Raw genomic sequence first — 14432 nt, 5'->3', positions numbered from 1 at the left:
TGGTCATAAATTGCATTAATACGCCGATATCTCGGAAATCCGCATCTATACAGGCTTTTTGGTCTAATCATCATGAAAAATTTACTCTTCAAATACCAGAGAAATACCGTCATCACCGGCGGTAACAACCCGCTTACCATCCGAGCTCTGCACAAAGCCCATGATACCGCCGGATTGTTCACCCTCCGAGTTCTCAACAAGACCCAAGTGGCCCTTCCACTCCTTCAACAAACCCTGGGCAGCAGCCGCAGTTCCTCCACGGGCATCCCAGCGTCTGACAATACCATCCATACCCACGGAGGTGAGCAGCCACGGTTGGCCTTGACCGGCCGTCGCGGCTGCCAGCGGGCTGGGACGAGGCAAGGGGCCGGCAGGAGCACGGCTCTGCAGGAACTCAACCTTAACCACGGCGCCCTCGTGCGCCTCCTTAATGTGACGGCGGACGGCGAAGCGGTGGGCAGCGTCGAACAGGGCGATCGAGCCATCCACGGAGCCAGCCGCAAGAAGAGTCAGAGGAGGGGAAGAGAAAGAGAGAGTCTCAACACCGTCACTCTGAGCCTGGAGAGAGGCGAGCAGGGTACCCGCAGCAGAGGCAGTCGCCTGTGAAGCAGCACCCTTGCCCTTCGCCTTGGAAGCAGCGGCGCCGCCAGCCGGCGCCAAACGGGGAAGACCGACCACCTTGATGTTGCCCTCGGCACCACCAACAGCGGCAATAGCACCACCCGGGGAGATAGCGATAGAGTACAGACCACCCTCGACGGCGAAGCGCTGGTCCTCCGCAGTCAGACCGACGACAGCGCTAGTACCCGGGGAGTAAGAGACGCCAGCGGCGGCAGCGTCGCCAAAGACATCGTAAACGTAGAAGCTACCGTCCTCGGAGACGGTCGCCAGCAGCTTTCCATCGGGAGTCCAGGCACCCGCAGTGCAGGATCCGGTGTGTTGGAAGAAAGACTGAATGATGGAGATGGGAGCAGCGGCATCCCGGGGGTCGATGCGGAACACCCAAGCGCTACCGTCGTTGGCACCCAGAGCAATAATGTTGCTCTTCTCCTCGTTGCCCTTCTCGCAAGGGCAGACAGCAACCCAGTTGATCTCCTCCACTTCTTGAACCTCCGCGAGGAACTGCCATGCGAGCCCGGTTCCCTGGGGTGTGGTATCACGATAAGCGCGCAGCTTGCCGTCCATTCCTGCCGTGATAACGAACTCGCCCTTGGGTTCTGTGAATGCGACGGCGTTCACGGTGTCGGAGTGGCCGTCAAGCTTGAGGAGCGGCTGGAGAGAATCCCGCTCGCGCCTGGGTTGCGGGTCCGACTCGTAGCTGCGGGGAAGGACGGGGCGCTCATCGTTCGGTGTCGAATCGAAGATATAAGCGGTATCGTCTCCGGAGCCAGTGATAACAATGTTGTTGCGGATGGGGTGCTGAGCAATGCAGAAAACGGAGTCGTTGTGGCTATCGAAATGGGCGGCGGAGTCATTCTGCAGGGTGATTTCTTGTTCTTCGTAGCTCATGGGCTGATCGCCATCCTCATCTTCGCCATCGGACTCCATGGGGTGGTCCTCATCGCGGTTGATAACCTCATCAGCTTCATCGGCATCAACGTAGGCGTCGTCGTCGGCGCGGTGAGGATCTTGCGACGACATGGTGATGTAAATATGAACTGCGGGGTTGCACCGAACGCAGGGGCTGTTTTTTTTTTGGTGGTGGAAGTGTTAGAGAGGAAGTTTCAGGTGAGGAACAGCTTGCGACCGTCCGATTATAAATATTCAAGAGAAATGTGCAAGAACGACAGAGGGCGACGTCCGAAGAATGAGTATTATTTTTTTTCGGTGCTGATCAATCTTCCCGATCAACCCCCGCTTAGAAATTCGATTCTTTCCCCGCGATGGATGCAAACACAGCAAACATCCGCTGAAGGGGGTCACTTAAGTACTCACCATAAAGCATCCCACCTACTGTTTGTATCTTATTTAAAGGACATTCTGGTAAATGAGATCTTATCTATTATATGAAATATTTATATTCATAGGAGGGAACGCGTTGGGACCAAATATTCTGCAGCGTACCGCTCGCACATCATGCCAAAGTATAAGCATGCCTACAGCTTGGAACCAGCCTTTCTCCTTGCCTCCTTCTCTTGATCGCGAAGCATCCGACGCAGAATCTTACCACTAGGACTCTTGGGAATGGCATCGATGAAGCGAACGCCGCCCTTGAGCCACTTGTGTCGGGCTTTGTGCTCTTCAACATGCTTCTTGATCGATTGGATAGCCTCCTCGTCACTGCCACGGAAAGAAGTTGACTTGACCACGATGGCCTTGGGGATTTCTCCAGCCGCCTCGTCGGGGATGGCGATGACAGCACAATCAGCAACGGCGGGGTGGGTAAGAAGGTGAGCCTCCAGTTCGGCTGGAGCCACTTGTAATCCCTGTTCATTTCGGTCGGTTACTTGAACTTCTTCTAAGAGGAGGAATCAGTGAAAACATACCTTGACCTTAATGAGCTCCTTTATACGGTCGACAATGAATATATGCTCCGTCTTCTTGGGGCCCACGCGGACTACGGCCTCGTCACCGGTTCGCATCCACCCGTCCTCAAAGGTCTCCCGGTTCGCCTTCTCATTATTCAGGTAACCTAGGACGACACTTGGGCTGCGGACCACCAGTTCACCGGGTGTGTCGTAGTCCGTGATCTCCTGCCCCTCCGGGGTCACAATGCGCATTTCGACGCCAGCAAGAAGGGTGCCAGATGAACCGAGGTAGACGTCAGTTGGGTGAGTCGAGCACACCACAGTTGATGTCTCAGTCAGACCTGCGCGTCCATGTCAGTGTGAGACACTAGTTGTCTTGGAGTAATGCGTACCATATCCTTGCCGAATTATTACATTTGGGTAGAGTTTCTGAAAGTCTTCGGCTGTTTCCACACCCAAGGGCGCAGCACCAGTGAAAATACTCCTGATTGAGCCTAGGTTGTATTTCGCGCAAATTTCGTGGTTGCGGAGCATGTTGATGATGATCGGAGGGACCTATTAGAGTTAATCAATGAGACCCTTCTCGGAACAGCGCTTACATGTGAGCAGAATTACTGACCAGGAACAGTGACGAGATCTTGAAGTTCTGGATGGAAGCTAGATATAGATCCAATTCGAACTTTGGTAAAACAACGGCCTGGTCGCCTCTGAATGGAGAAGCATGGCATATGACCACCAGGCAATAGATGTGGCTCTGAGGAAGCAGACACAATGCCACCTCGGTGTGGTTGCCTTGGGTTCCGGGAGCCCTGAGGGAGTCGCGCCAAGTGCCCTCGAATGCTTGGATCTGAAGCACGTTTGCGATTACATTGCGATGAGAGATCATGACACCTTTCTAGTATGCAGGTCAGATGCGATCAGTCACATACAATTTCCTGCATGTTCTGACTCACAGGCAACCCGGATGTCCCACTGGAATAGCATAGGAAGGCTGTCCGCCGAGAACCCTCTCCGGCGGCCCAGTTCAGTCTCTCGACCTTGGGGAGCGACTTCCCCTCTTCAATGAACTGCGAGACTGTCTTGAATCGTGCTGGAGTCTTGACTCCGGGGGTGAGTTGTGGTGGGACTTCCAACAAGTATATGCGATCCTTGGGCAACCCAGCGAGGGATGCAGCCTCGAGGGCAGTCTGTAGGAGAGGGAGACAGGTGAACAAAGCTTTGGCCTTGGAATCGAGCAGCTGATACTTTAGCTCAGCAGCTGAGTAGGCTGCGTTAGCCGGGGAGACGAGTCCCCCCAGCTGGTGGACGGCCCATGACAGGGGCAAGGTATCGATCTAGGGAGGGAACTCGTGAGCTAAGACGCTGTAGTGACCTGGGGCTTGAAACTCACGGTGTTCAAACTGAAGATTGCTAACGTCTTATCCCATTCGGTGCCTGTGTTTGGCTTCCAGTTAAGCTCCTTGGACAGAGCGCGAGACAGGTAATCGACACGATCCACCACTTCTAGTGCGGAGAAGCTTTTCCCGGTAATGCCGCAAGTGAAAGGGTCCCGTGAGTAACCCAGCGGATTCCGCCCATACAAGTCTGTAAGCATGAATTCACTGAGCGGAATATTGTCCGGGATAGGCGGCAAAGTGCCTGCCTCCTTAGGAGGTAGGAAAACCATCGTGTCGTGGGTGTGAGGTTCTCAGCTCTCTGTAGGAACGTGGGTATATACTGAGGCGGATTTCGCGGAACAAGACGCAAGAGGATGAGTGATCAAGGTTGGGTGAATAGAGGAAGAAATAATGGGGGAGAAGTCACGATCGGCGTGGGGGAGCCGTATTTAAGTTACCGGTGAACTCCAAAAGCTATCAGCGATGTGCGGGGAAAGCTTCTATGGTTGAGGGGGGATGGGCCGAGGCTTCAGTAACTTACATCAATTTGCGGTACCCCTGAGGCTTGCCGGGGTTTATTCCGACTCTTCAGAAAATGGGATTGGGCTTGCCATGGAGCATCGTAAAACTTTTCCGGAAGATACTCACCGCGACTCCTTTAGTCATTAGAGACAATCTTGGAGCATACAACTGACACATAACACCTTGCAGCCACATCTCCTTGCTGTTCGGAATACTATAACCGAGGGCCGACTGGGGGCGACTAAAAAGTAACTAATAGAAGCAGACGCCCCAGAAATTAGATAGGCCGGTCGCCGGTCGGGGTGATCTGCAGCCCCACACGCGCTTGTGTGGCTTAACGGCTTTTTGCCTCTTCCACCGGGTCACACAATTGTTGCGCATACATCATCAACCAGGACATTTATCTTTTCTCCTCTTCGATCAACCGGGTCTAATTGAGTTGACACTCTATCCGGAAGCATAACATCAATTGGTGGGGTGCAGGAGCCGCTGGCTATGCATTGCCGGTACCACTCTTTACTTAAAGTGTGCATTGTCCCAGACGGTCCAACGTTTCCCCACCACCCTAACTCTATGGTCATGGGTTCATCGGGTAAGGGCCGATGCCATCCTGGTAAATAGTTAGCCAAGTTATTAGGTTTTCTGCAGCAGTATTACTTGCTCCTACTAAGGGTAGTCTACTCAGCTGTTCCCTGTCAATTTCCTAAATTGTGCAGTGTATCACGTAGTCATACCAAGTCAATATGTCACGGAGGATGAACAATGTACTTCTACTTAGGGTACTTGAGGGGCTCCATTCAACTGTTTCCTGTCATTTTCCTAAAGCATCCAGTGTATCACGGAGTCATACTAAGTCAACAGTTACTGAGAAAGAACAACTAAAACAAGTAACTAAATCCCTCTTACACTGTATACACTGAACTTCATGAGTGCTCACCAGAACACTATTAATATTCTCTCTTCATCCTCATCCACTTCATATCCTCACAACCAGAGAACTCATCTCATAATCTACTCCTCATCACTGTCTCGTCTCATCCATCAGACATCACCCGTTCATAATCCCCAAACACATCAGACCACCCAACCACCCTAACATCAACACTAAACTATACCAAAATGCCAGACAGAGTATACACCTTCCCCCCAACAACCTGCTCAGCATGCCACCAGCAAGGCCACTCAATAATGCAGTGCCCCATTCCACGCTGCATGAGATGTGATTGTGTCGGTCATTCTATGAGATACTGTCCTATGCAGAGATGTGCCAAATGTAATGGCAAAGGACACGATAGGCGGGACTGTCCTGTTTGATTTGGGACGAGAAAGACTGGTAGTCGTGTGATATTTTGAGGCGAATGTTGCACTCGGTCCTTCCATGGTCAGTTTGGAGTTGACTTTGTAGGGTGGGGAGTAGATGGCTATTTTGAGTGGGATGGGGGTTGGGGTTGGAATATGACTCTTTTTATGTGGATTTTATTGTGGAATTTCGGGTATTGTTTTACTGTTGAGAAATTTAAATTGAGTCAAATGGATGAAAGGATAGTGTTGATGTTTCGGGCTTTCAAAGTATCTTGATAGGGCTGTCTGTGACAAGTATATCTGGGGCTCTGGGCACTGACATTAGCCACGTATGTAGTCGAGCAGAGGAATGAAAAATCACTAAGAATAGTACGCTGTAATTATGTAAAGATCGAGTAAGCCAGAGTGTATTGTTCATAAGCTAACAGCCTGGTCTAAGTACAACCCGTCATTATCTGCGCCGTCCTTTTTTATAGTATGAGAATTAAGCCCATCAGGGTCATCAAGTTCATATTCTGGAATCACTGTAACAACTGTTTTCTTCTCTGATGAGAAGAAACCCGGGATAACTGTACTTCCCATCGTATTTCAGCAAGACAAATTTCTAGCTAATGTGTACACGAGAGTTAGCACTTGCAAAGAGCTGAATCCGTCATGGGTCGCCTAATGCTGCAGCTAGCTCCAACCATGGATTGAGTTTACTTCTATTCTTGGCTAACGGTACCTGAACAAACCAAGCCAGTAATCCAAGGCTACTCCACTCAGCATGCAAGGTATTAGCAATAGCGTGTAAGGGATAGGGGTAGTAGTTCGTAGAGTGGTGTCAGCGAACAGGCGGAGATCCCGAGCCGATCCTCGGAGTCCGCGCGTTCCGCCCGTACACACATTATAGGCTTCATAGTATAAAGCCATCTGTGTGAACTGCTACTGGCTGCAGACATCACTACAAAGTCTCAAGTAAAATGGACAATATTACAGAGGTCATTCACAGTTACTATCCGTCTTCGGTGTATCTGCCGCATTATGTAACCAACGAAAGTTCGGCTTTATCGCTGGTTGCTCAGTTTGCTGTGCTATGGGCTTTGGTGCTGGGTATCGCATCTGTCTACATTTGCCGTCTGCGAAAGTCGGTGACTCGAGCAGACCAGTTTGCGTTCATTTGGATGTGCTTTAGTAAGTGGTGTTGTCTTCGCTTGTGTTTGGAATATATGTTAATGTGGAGAAACAGCGGGATGCATACATCTATTCTTTGAAAGTTACTTTGTGGTCTACCACAAGACCCTAGCCGGCTCGCACACTTTATTCGGCCAGCTCTGGAAGGAATATTCCCTTTCTGACTCTCGCTATCTGACCTCTGATTCATTCCTCGTTTCTATGGAAGCTGTCACCGCTGTATGTCCTCACACAAAATTACCAATTCATTATCAACTAATGTGTATAGTTTTGCTGGGGTCCTCTCGCATTTACTATCGCATACTGCATCGCCACGCAGCACCCCGCAAGACATGTCCTGCAGCTCCTTGTCTCCGTAGGACATGTCTATGGAGATGTGCTTTATTATGCTACGAGCATGTTCGATCTCTATTACCATGGAGTTTCTTTTTGTCGTCCTGAAGGCTACTATTTCTGGTTCTATTACTTTTTCATGAACTTTATCTGGCTTGCTGCTGGTACTTGTGAGATTAACCATGCCTTAATGAGTAGGTTCTGAGGTTGCTAATCATATTGCAGATTTTGCGTACGAAAGTGCGGTGGAGATCACGCGTGGTATGAAGAAGTTAAGCAGAATGGAGCGGAAGCGGAAGAACAATTAGAGATGTATACTGGATTCGAAGAATCCTTGGGTATGAGTTTGAGTCATGTGCATTGGATTGAATTTGTAGAATACCGGGATTGGTTCATGGTTCATGGCGCGCCATTTTCAGAATAGATGGAGTAGATAAGACGATAGAACTGGGTGGTTTAGAAATGCCAGATTCATAGTCTGCATACTATTATTCGAACACAGGATGTACTACTATAAATACATCAAAGCGCTACTACCCAAGCTTCCTAAGTATGGGCGCTCGAAATTCAGAGTGTGAGTACTAGTCATCCCCCCGCTGTCTTTCAACCCCACAACTCAGAGCTCATCCCCACGACCTGTCGCTCCCCTGCAACATCAAACGACTTCAAAATCGCATCCAGCTGCTCTTTCTCCTCAGCTGCCAGCGGAATCGCCGTGCAGTTTTCTTCGACATGAGAAGCTGCCGTCGCACCAGGGGTGGGGATGATAGTACCACAGGGCCCAGAGTTAGAGTGAGCGCGGATCCAGGCGAGGGCTAACTGGGCGGGAGTGACGCCGCGCTGCCTGGCGAAGTCGTTGATTCTCTCCACCAATTCAAGGTTCTTGGGGAAGTTCTTCACAAAAGTCAGTCAGTATGACCAAACTCACATCTTGAATCAAGCAAAAAAGAAAATGACAGCTGGGGTCTAACCTCAGGCTGAAACCTCCCAAACCAATGCCTAATATCCCCCAGGGTACTTGTCGAAGTAGCGGCGCAGGAGGTGTAAGCCTGCTGTGGGGGGCTGAGGAGGCATGCCGTAGACGGAGGAGGACGACCAGATGGTGGCGCCGTGAGAGATGGCTGTTTTCATGGCGCTGAAGGCTTGTTTGTCTGGAGTTGGGCTGGGGCGCCATGTCATGCCTAGGAGGCCGAAGCCGGTGATGGGGAGGGGTTTGGGGAGGGGCATTGTGTGTGGATTGGATAATACAAGTTGTGGGAGTTCAGACTATTGGAGAGGAGTGAGTGTATGAAGGAGACAAGTATACATTCTGTCGATGGGGAAGGCCAGTCAGTAGGTGAATGGACGAGTGGTGGATATAGCCTCGAGGGCTTCGGAGATCGAGAGCTTACTCCGCACGGCCGTCATCGGACTTAAAGGTGGAATTAACTTTACATCCGTTATAGTTTGCGAGCCAAGAAATATGATAAACTTGGAAAAGCATTTGTTCTGAGGCATGCAGGTCTTCAAGTAGGAGGAAAGAACATCTTACGAGGCTAAATGGAGGTATGATACTAGGGGGCAGTTTCATCGGTATCTTGCGGTACCGGAGACGCTGGCTGGATTGAATTGAGGTGGATAAGGGGGCTTTATGCCTCGGGGTGTGTACTTTACTGGGTGCGATTGTACTTAATTTGGAAAAGGGTGCTTGTGGCTCGATAGTATCAGTATTACTATGGGGGTTTGGCAATCTTTCTACATCGGGTGAAAGGAAGAGGCCGTGTAAAACGGCACCGTGCTAAGGGTGAGCAGAATACTGGAATACATATCATTATACCCATGCGACATGCGCCTATTGGAGGCTATGATTGAAATTGAAAGAAAGTTTACAGACATTTAGCCGCCTTGTCCCGCATACTGTAGATGGATGCACTCTCAGGGGAACCACTGACGACAAACAGCAACACAAGACGTTGAGTGCAAAAATTTCCTCGAAACGTTCAGCTACAACTGTCACTCATCGGGCGAATCGTCCATATTCATAGCTTCCTGCTCCTCCTTCCAGTCCTCCAACTGCTCCATTACAGCAGTGCTTAGTTTCTTTCCCCTAATATTGACGGTTTTTAGGTCTCCGCACGGAATAGGATACCCCCACCGAGCAAGAAGAGTATACGTTTGATGATTAGTTTCTTTAAGATCGTAGATATGAGTCTTGGAAAAATGGAGATCTTCCCCATCGAAATATACCTGTAAGATACGGACTTTTGATGGGAAGATCGAAGTAATGAGAACCTATGACAAGTTACCCAATAAGTGACTGTCGCAATAGGCTAAACTCATTTGAACCACTTACCGGAAAGATGGTTTGATCTTTGTAGCACTTGTACGTCAATTTGTGCATCATGTATGTCAAAGCGCTAAGGACCTCACTCCGCATGAGAAGTTCCTCTGGCTCCGTGTACTGCAAGACCCTGAGAGTACAATGTGTTTTCTCCGGATTTTTCTGTGCATCGGCTTCCTTGACGACATACCAGTGGTAGACATCGTGGAAGTCCTCGCCAACCTGCACGTTGTCCCCGAAGAACCTAGTACCGGACACAACAGTGCTTCAGTCAGGACGTATCCTTCAAACTCAGAATGTCTATGTATCTCTCTACTTACTTCCGCTCTGTCCATATTTCCTTAATCGGCGTAAGATAGGCCAGTATTTTGTCCAAATTTCTATGGATGTGATATGTCTCTCTTCGTGGGCTGGGATCAGAGTCAAATAGCTTTGCCTCGTCCCACGGAATGGTGGGGAAGAGGCGCCCTGCGTATGGTATAAAGTACACTTTGTCGCTGGTACCGAAATGGTCCCTAAGATCATAATATGTAAGCACGATACCGATATGCTCCTGAAATTCTTCACTCAAGCAGCTCAGCGGTAGGTTTGTCACTCTTTCTTTGATTTCCGCCAGACGTTCCATGATAGCCTGTTTCTTCTCCAGACACTTGATTAGGTCTTTGTGAGACTTGGCATTGGGGCCAACGACCGACATGATATGTGCTGATCTGAGACAGGTACAGCGGTTTGTATGATAATGATGATAGGGATCTTTTTGGGGTGGTTTGGAAGTGCTCTGGCAAGGCCAAGCCCTTGATAGAGAAGAGAAGGCGACTATTATCTGATAGTGAGGCTATTTCAAGCCAAAGTGGTAGACCTTACTACAGTGAAAATAGAGCATGATAGTATACACTTATCTCCATGACATAGGAGGATATCATGTAAAAATGGTTATCTGCATCAGTTAAACCCCGACCTTTGAACGGGGACACCCTTCTTTCCAGGAGGATGTAGCCAAATGTAAATTAGAAATAAAGAAGCTTGGGCATCTATCGCGGAGGGCTTGATCTGTTTCATTGTCCCGGATCGTGAATACCCGAAACATGTAGGCGATTGTGGAATACAATTCGCGATACTCTCGTGAGAGGCGAGATATGTCAGTGTGAAAAGCTTTAACCCCGGAACTCGCCTAATAGGGCAACTATCAGTCTCACTTTGTACGGGAACTTGATTGCTCGTGAGTGACTTGGATCTAATGTTCATAATAAAGCTGTATATAACTGGGTGGGATTATATGGGAACAGAAGGAAAGCCAAGGTATTCTGCTGCACCACTAATGTAGACATAAATGCTGGCTTCGTTCATTGCAATATATCTCGGACTTCGAAGCTCCCATTCGGCAACGGGTTGGCTCTTCTCCTTCTTATTTCTTCCTTGTTTCATAAAATCTTTTTTGTCATCTACTCTTTCACCTCAGAGAGACCCACTCCTGAACTGAGCGCTGTCACGGCTGAACCAACCCCGCTATTACTTCAGGAGAATCTTTTCTGTAGCTTCGCAAGCGGTTGTGCTTTGATTACCTTCTTCGCCAGAGTGATAACCCCGGCAAGACTTCCAAAATATTGCATAGCTTTATTTCCAAGCTTTACGAAGTACTCTGCTGAGGAAACCCTCCAATTATGCCGTGAAGTCCTTCCATACCTCCACTTTGCCTCAGGCGACCTACTGAAATTGGGAAGGATTGCTCACTGATTCTGCACACGCATACCTTCCAGGCCGATATCAAATCCAATTTTACATCGTAGTTCTCTAAAACACGATGAGCAGCCTTAATGAGGCTTTTGATATCGACTGGAATCACCGAGCTGGGTGGAATTGCGACGGCCGTTCCGCTCGAATCAATTTTTCTCAACTTTTCGAGTAGAAGCATCGCATTTTGTAGTCCAGTGCAGAGTTACCTGTAATTTTCTGGGAAGCTTGACTAGACTTTCTATTGCGATCAATGAATATTCTATGCTTTTCCTATACGTTTAGTCCGGATCGCCCAGTGTTGCTTCGCCGGTGGCCCCGAATCTTGGGTTTTCCGAGATCGAAAATACAACATTGGCCATCCTGACTTACAATCTATGTCTTTGGTCATAACATGAAATTTGGCCTATCTGGAATGGTAAGGAGGAATTCTTTGAAGGGCATGCCCACTCAATCTCAGGTTCTCTACTGGCCATACTTGAATGCGCCGGGTTATAGGAAAGATGATAGGACGTTGATCAATGTAGGAACAACAATTCTATTGAATCAGGGTTTCTATGGTTTCTATCCTTACTAGATTTGTCGTCTTATGTAGATCGGACAAATTTTTGTTTTGAACCAATTAGCGAGGTCTAAGCTGATATCTGGTTTGAACTTGTCGGGGCAATTCAAGACCGATTTGGCATGCTTTGCGTTTCCGCCTCATCCTCCTCTCGACTTTGCCTGTCTCCTCGGCTCTGCTTGTCTCTAGTAAACCGTGTTTCTCCCTGTACCATTTCTCACAAAATTCTTCCCTTTCCCGCACTCTGGGCTTGATAAAGAAGGACAACCGGTAATCACTATCGATCATGCTACACTCTGGAAAGCAGCCCTCTGGGACAAGGGATCCATCTGGACCTAGGTATTCCCATCGGAACTCATCAGGATCACAGGCATACCAGATGCCAAGGCAATATAACCGCCATCTATCCCATATCTTCAAACCAATCTCGCGGTAAATTGGTGAATCAGCGTAACAGTAGTGCATCCGACGTGTTGATGATGTACTCAAGTCAATATTCACACAGTAAGAGTAAAATCCGGTCGACCCCGATCTTCTGTTGACCATTCCGGATCCCTGGCGCCAAATGTCCTTTGGGCCCTTGTCTATAGGAAGAGCTGGAGGGGCCCAGACCGAATATTCGTCCTGCAATTGTGAAGGGTCAGGGAGAGGATCCACGTATGCTGGATAGCTACAGGGGAATTTCTTCACCGCTGGAATATCGGTAAAGGAATCTTCTCTCTCACAGAACATACCCCACAGCCATTCATTTACTGAAAGTAGTTCAAACCCCAATGGTTCTGACGGATTATTCCAGACGAGGGGTTTCGTCCGCAAGAGTTCGAGATCTTCCTGCGGAAACATCAGTCGTTCAGCCGCATTCAAAAGGTCAGAGTAGAACTGGAAATGCCACAGCGCGCGATACACTCGAAACTCTTCAATCCACGAGGGAGGGCCTGCTTCGCGCGGCTCGTATTGTACTTCACTGCCACTTGGCATGCGGCACATCGGTTTTATCCCCCGAATCCTGCTCAGGAACGTGGTCAAGCAAACGCACGCAAGCCGTTGGATGTTAGCTGCGACATGTACCATCTCTCGTAGCGAAGCTTGCGATATGAATGACTTGAAGACCACAGACAACTGATCGTAGTCCCCTGACCTGAACTGCTCGAGACTAGTAACTGCTAACGAGGGCTGGCGCAGTGCGATACACTTGCAAAACAGGCCGTGCAGGTCGTCATGCATCATTGGATTTGTTGTCAACATGGATTTGACTATATGAATGGCTTCACGATTCCCGGGGGTCTCGCCATCTCCGGCAAAGAGTCTTCGTACCCGCGAAGAGACTTGCAAAAGGCTTTCGAGGGCCACCCAGTCCGCGACTTCCGTGATGATTATGGATAGAATCTCATATGGAAGCTCATCGAATGGATTCATTTTGGTATTGGTTGTGGCGATTGGATGGGGGCGAAGCAGAGTGGAAGATATCCCGGCTTGCAATGGAGAAAGCGATATCGAGCATAACACGTAACTATCGAAGGTAAGTCTATTCAGCGAATTCGTGGTCATATTCTTCTATTTAACTTATCTTCTCCTCAGTATATTAGACTTTATATTCTGGAGTCAAAGCAGAATGTCTTTTGTCCCTTGTTCCTTTGTGGTGGAGTGTTTTTAGTCGAAGTAATTGGTAGACTCCGGCTAGTTCTAAGCTGAGGAGAACTCTAGGATGCATAACACCCCTGTTATGCTTTCTTGTATTTATTTCTTATTCTATATTATTGGAAGTTTAGGCTGTAGATACATTGGTCGTACTACTCATGTAGTGGCATGTACCATCTTAACACACTATCGTGCGCCTATTGCCAGAAAGAGGTAGATTTCTTTTGTAGAAGATGTAGACTGTTATCACTCCATAATGTTCCTCTACCATAATTTACTCTTAAACTTCTTGGAGCCCTTTACAAGGAACACCATGAATACAAAGATGGGCTTAAAAGCAGACAAAGGCTCGCAAAATCGATTGGCTATACAAAGACTTGTGATCTCAGGGACCGTATGTTAAGGACTGACAAAGAGGATCTAACGGGTATCATGAACAACAGATAAGGGACTTGGAGGCCATTTCCGAGAGTTTATGCGAATAAGGTTGATATATCATGGTAATCTGGTCAAACATAAATGCTCAGACAGTTCCTATTGTTTGGGTAATACCTTTCCTATTTCCCTTTTTGGTATATGTGACTACAAGCGTCTCTTGCAATTCTACATGTCTTCGAAGGCACGAATGAGTACTTCTATTTAGGAACAAGAAATATGCAAAACCAGGTTTCGATACGGTGAACGGCAGATAACGAGCCCAATGACCCAACAGTACAATATTTTTCCATACAAGCGAGTATAGGTGATAGTCATAATGAATCTTCATTAAATAGAATTTGCTACAAACATGTCTGCACACACAGTATAATCGGACTTCCAAAGGTTTAGGTTTATTTGGTTGACAGGCAGTCATCTGACTTCATCCGTTTGCGTTGTCAAACAATTTTATCACGAGATTAGACTCAATATAGTCATCTCTTCTGGCTTTATCAATCAAAGCTATGACGAAGCTTTGTTGCGATTTGAATGGCTGTAATAACTGAGACACATGATGATATTTGCTACAC

General features: G+C 48.3%; 6 protein-coding genes across 6 annotated transcripts; 1 reads left to right on the top strand and 5 right to left on the bottom strand.

The window, feature by feature from the left end:
• Nucleotides 1–2: 2 nt before the first annotated feature.
• Nucleotides 3–1822, bottom strand: BO87DRAFT_377008 (60S ribosome biogenesis protein Sqt1). The gene has a single exon (XM_025623444.1). It carries the CDS (start codon nucleotides 1639–1641, stop codon nucleotides 82–84), a length of 1560 nt encoding a protein of 519 aa, XP_025479228.1. The 5' UTR covers nucleotides 1642–1822; the 3' UTR covers nucleotides 3–81.
• Nucleotides 1823–2025: 203 nt separating this feature from the next.
• Nucleotides 2026–4309, bottom strand: BO87DRAFT_459487 (acyl--CoA ligase). The gene is made up of 6 exons (XM_025628962.1): nucleotides 3859–4309; nucleotides 3422–3802; nucleotides 3088–3363; nucleotides 2861–3023; nucleotides 2487–2809; nucleotides 2026–2426 (listed from the first exon to the last, which is right to left on the bottom strand). Exons 1-6 carry the CDS (start codon nucleotides 4132–4134, stop codon nucleotides 2097–2099), a joined length of 1749 nt encoding a protein of 582 aa, XP_025479227.1. The 5' UTR covers nucleotides 4135–4309; the 3' UTR covers nucleotides 2026–2096.
• A 2303-nt stretch (nucleotides 4310–6612) lies between these two features.
• BO87DRAFT_377006 (EXPERA domain-containing protein) lies at nucleotides 6613–7626 on the top strand. The gene is made up of 4 exons (XM_025623443.1): nucleotides 6613–6841; nucleotides 6897–7060; nucleotides 7110–7344; nucleotides 7400–7626. The coding sequence occupies exons 1-4, from the start codon at nucleotides 6631–6633 to the stop codon at nucleotides 7480–7482; spliced, it is 693 nt and encodes a 230-aa protein (XP_025479226.1). The 5' UTR covers nucleotides 6613–6630; the 3' UTR covers nucleotides 7483–7626.
• Nucleotides 7627–7777: 151 nt separating this feature from the next.
• On the bottom strand, nucleotides 7778–8401 carry BO87DRAFT_387176 (uncharacterized protein; the record flags this gene model as incomplete). The annotated part of the gene is made up of 3 exons (XM_025624803.1): nucleotides 7778–8068; nucleotides 8103–8151; nucleotides 8193–8401. The coding sequence occupies 3 exons, from the start codon at nucleotides 8399–8401 to the stop codon at nucleotides 7778–7780; spliced, it is 549 nt and encodes a 182-aa protein (XP_025479225.1).
• Nucleotides 8402–9166: 765 nt separating this feature from the next.
• On the bottom strand, nucleotides 9167–10191 carry BO87DRAFT_437058 (uncharacterized protein; the record flags this gene model as incomplete). Its single annotated transcript, XM_025627848.1, has 3 exons — nucleotides 9167–9445; nucleotides 9507–9738; nucleotides 9815–10191. The coding sequence occupies 3 exons, from the start codon at nucleotides 10189–10191 to the stop codon at nucleotides 9167–9169; spliced, it is 888 nt and encodes a 295-aa protein (XP_025479224.1).
• Nucleotides 10192–11847: 1656 nt separating this feature from the next.
• On the bottom strand, nucleotides 11848–13203 carry BO87DRAFT_426489 (uncharacterized protein; the record flags this gene model as incomplete). Its single annotated transcript, XM_025627365.1, has 1 exon — nucleotides 11848–13203. One exon carries the CDS (start codon nucleotides 13201–13203, stop codon nucleotides 11848–11850), a length of 1356 nt encoding a protein of 451 aa, XP_025479223.1.
• Between the last annotated feature and the right edge of the window lie 1229 nt (nucleotides 13204–14432).

This window comes from Aspergillus neoniger (assembly GCF_003184625.1).
Source record: "Aspergillus neoniger CBS 115656 unplaced genomic scaffold BO87scaffold_18, whole genome shotgun sequence".
NCBI lineage: Eukaryota > Fungi > Ascomycota > Eurotiomycetes > Eurotiales > Aspergillaceae > Aspergillus > Aspergillus neoniger.
The sequence above is the reverse complement of the archived record's forward strand: the minus strand, read 5'-3'. Positions and strand labels throughout refer to the sequence as shown.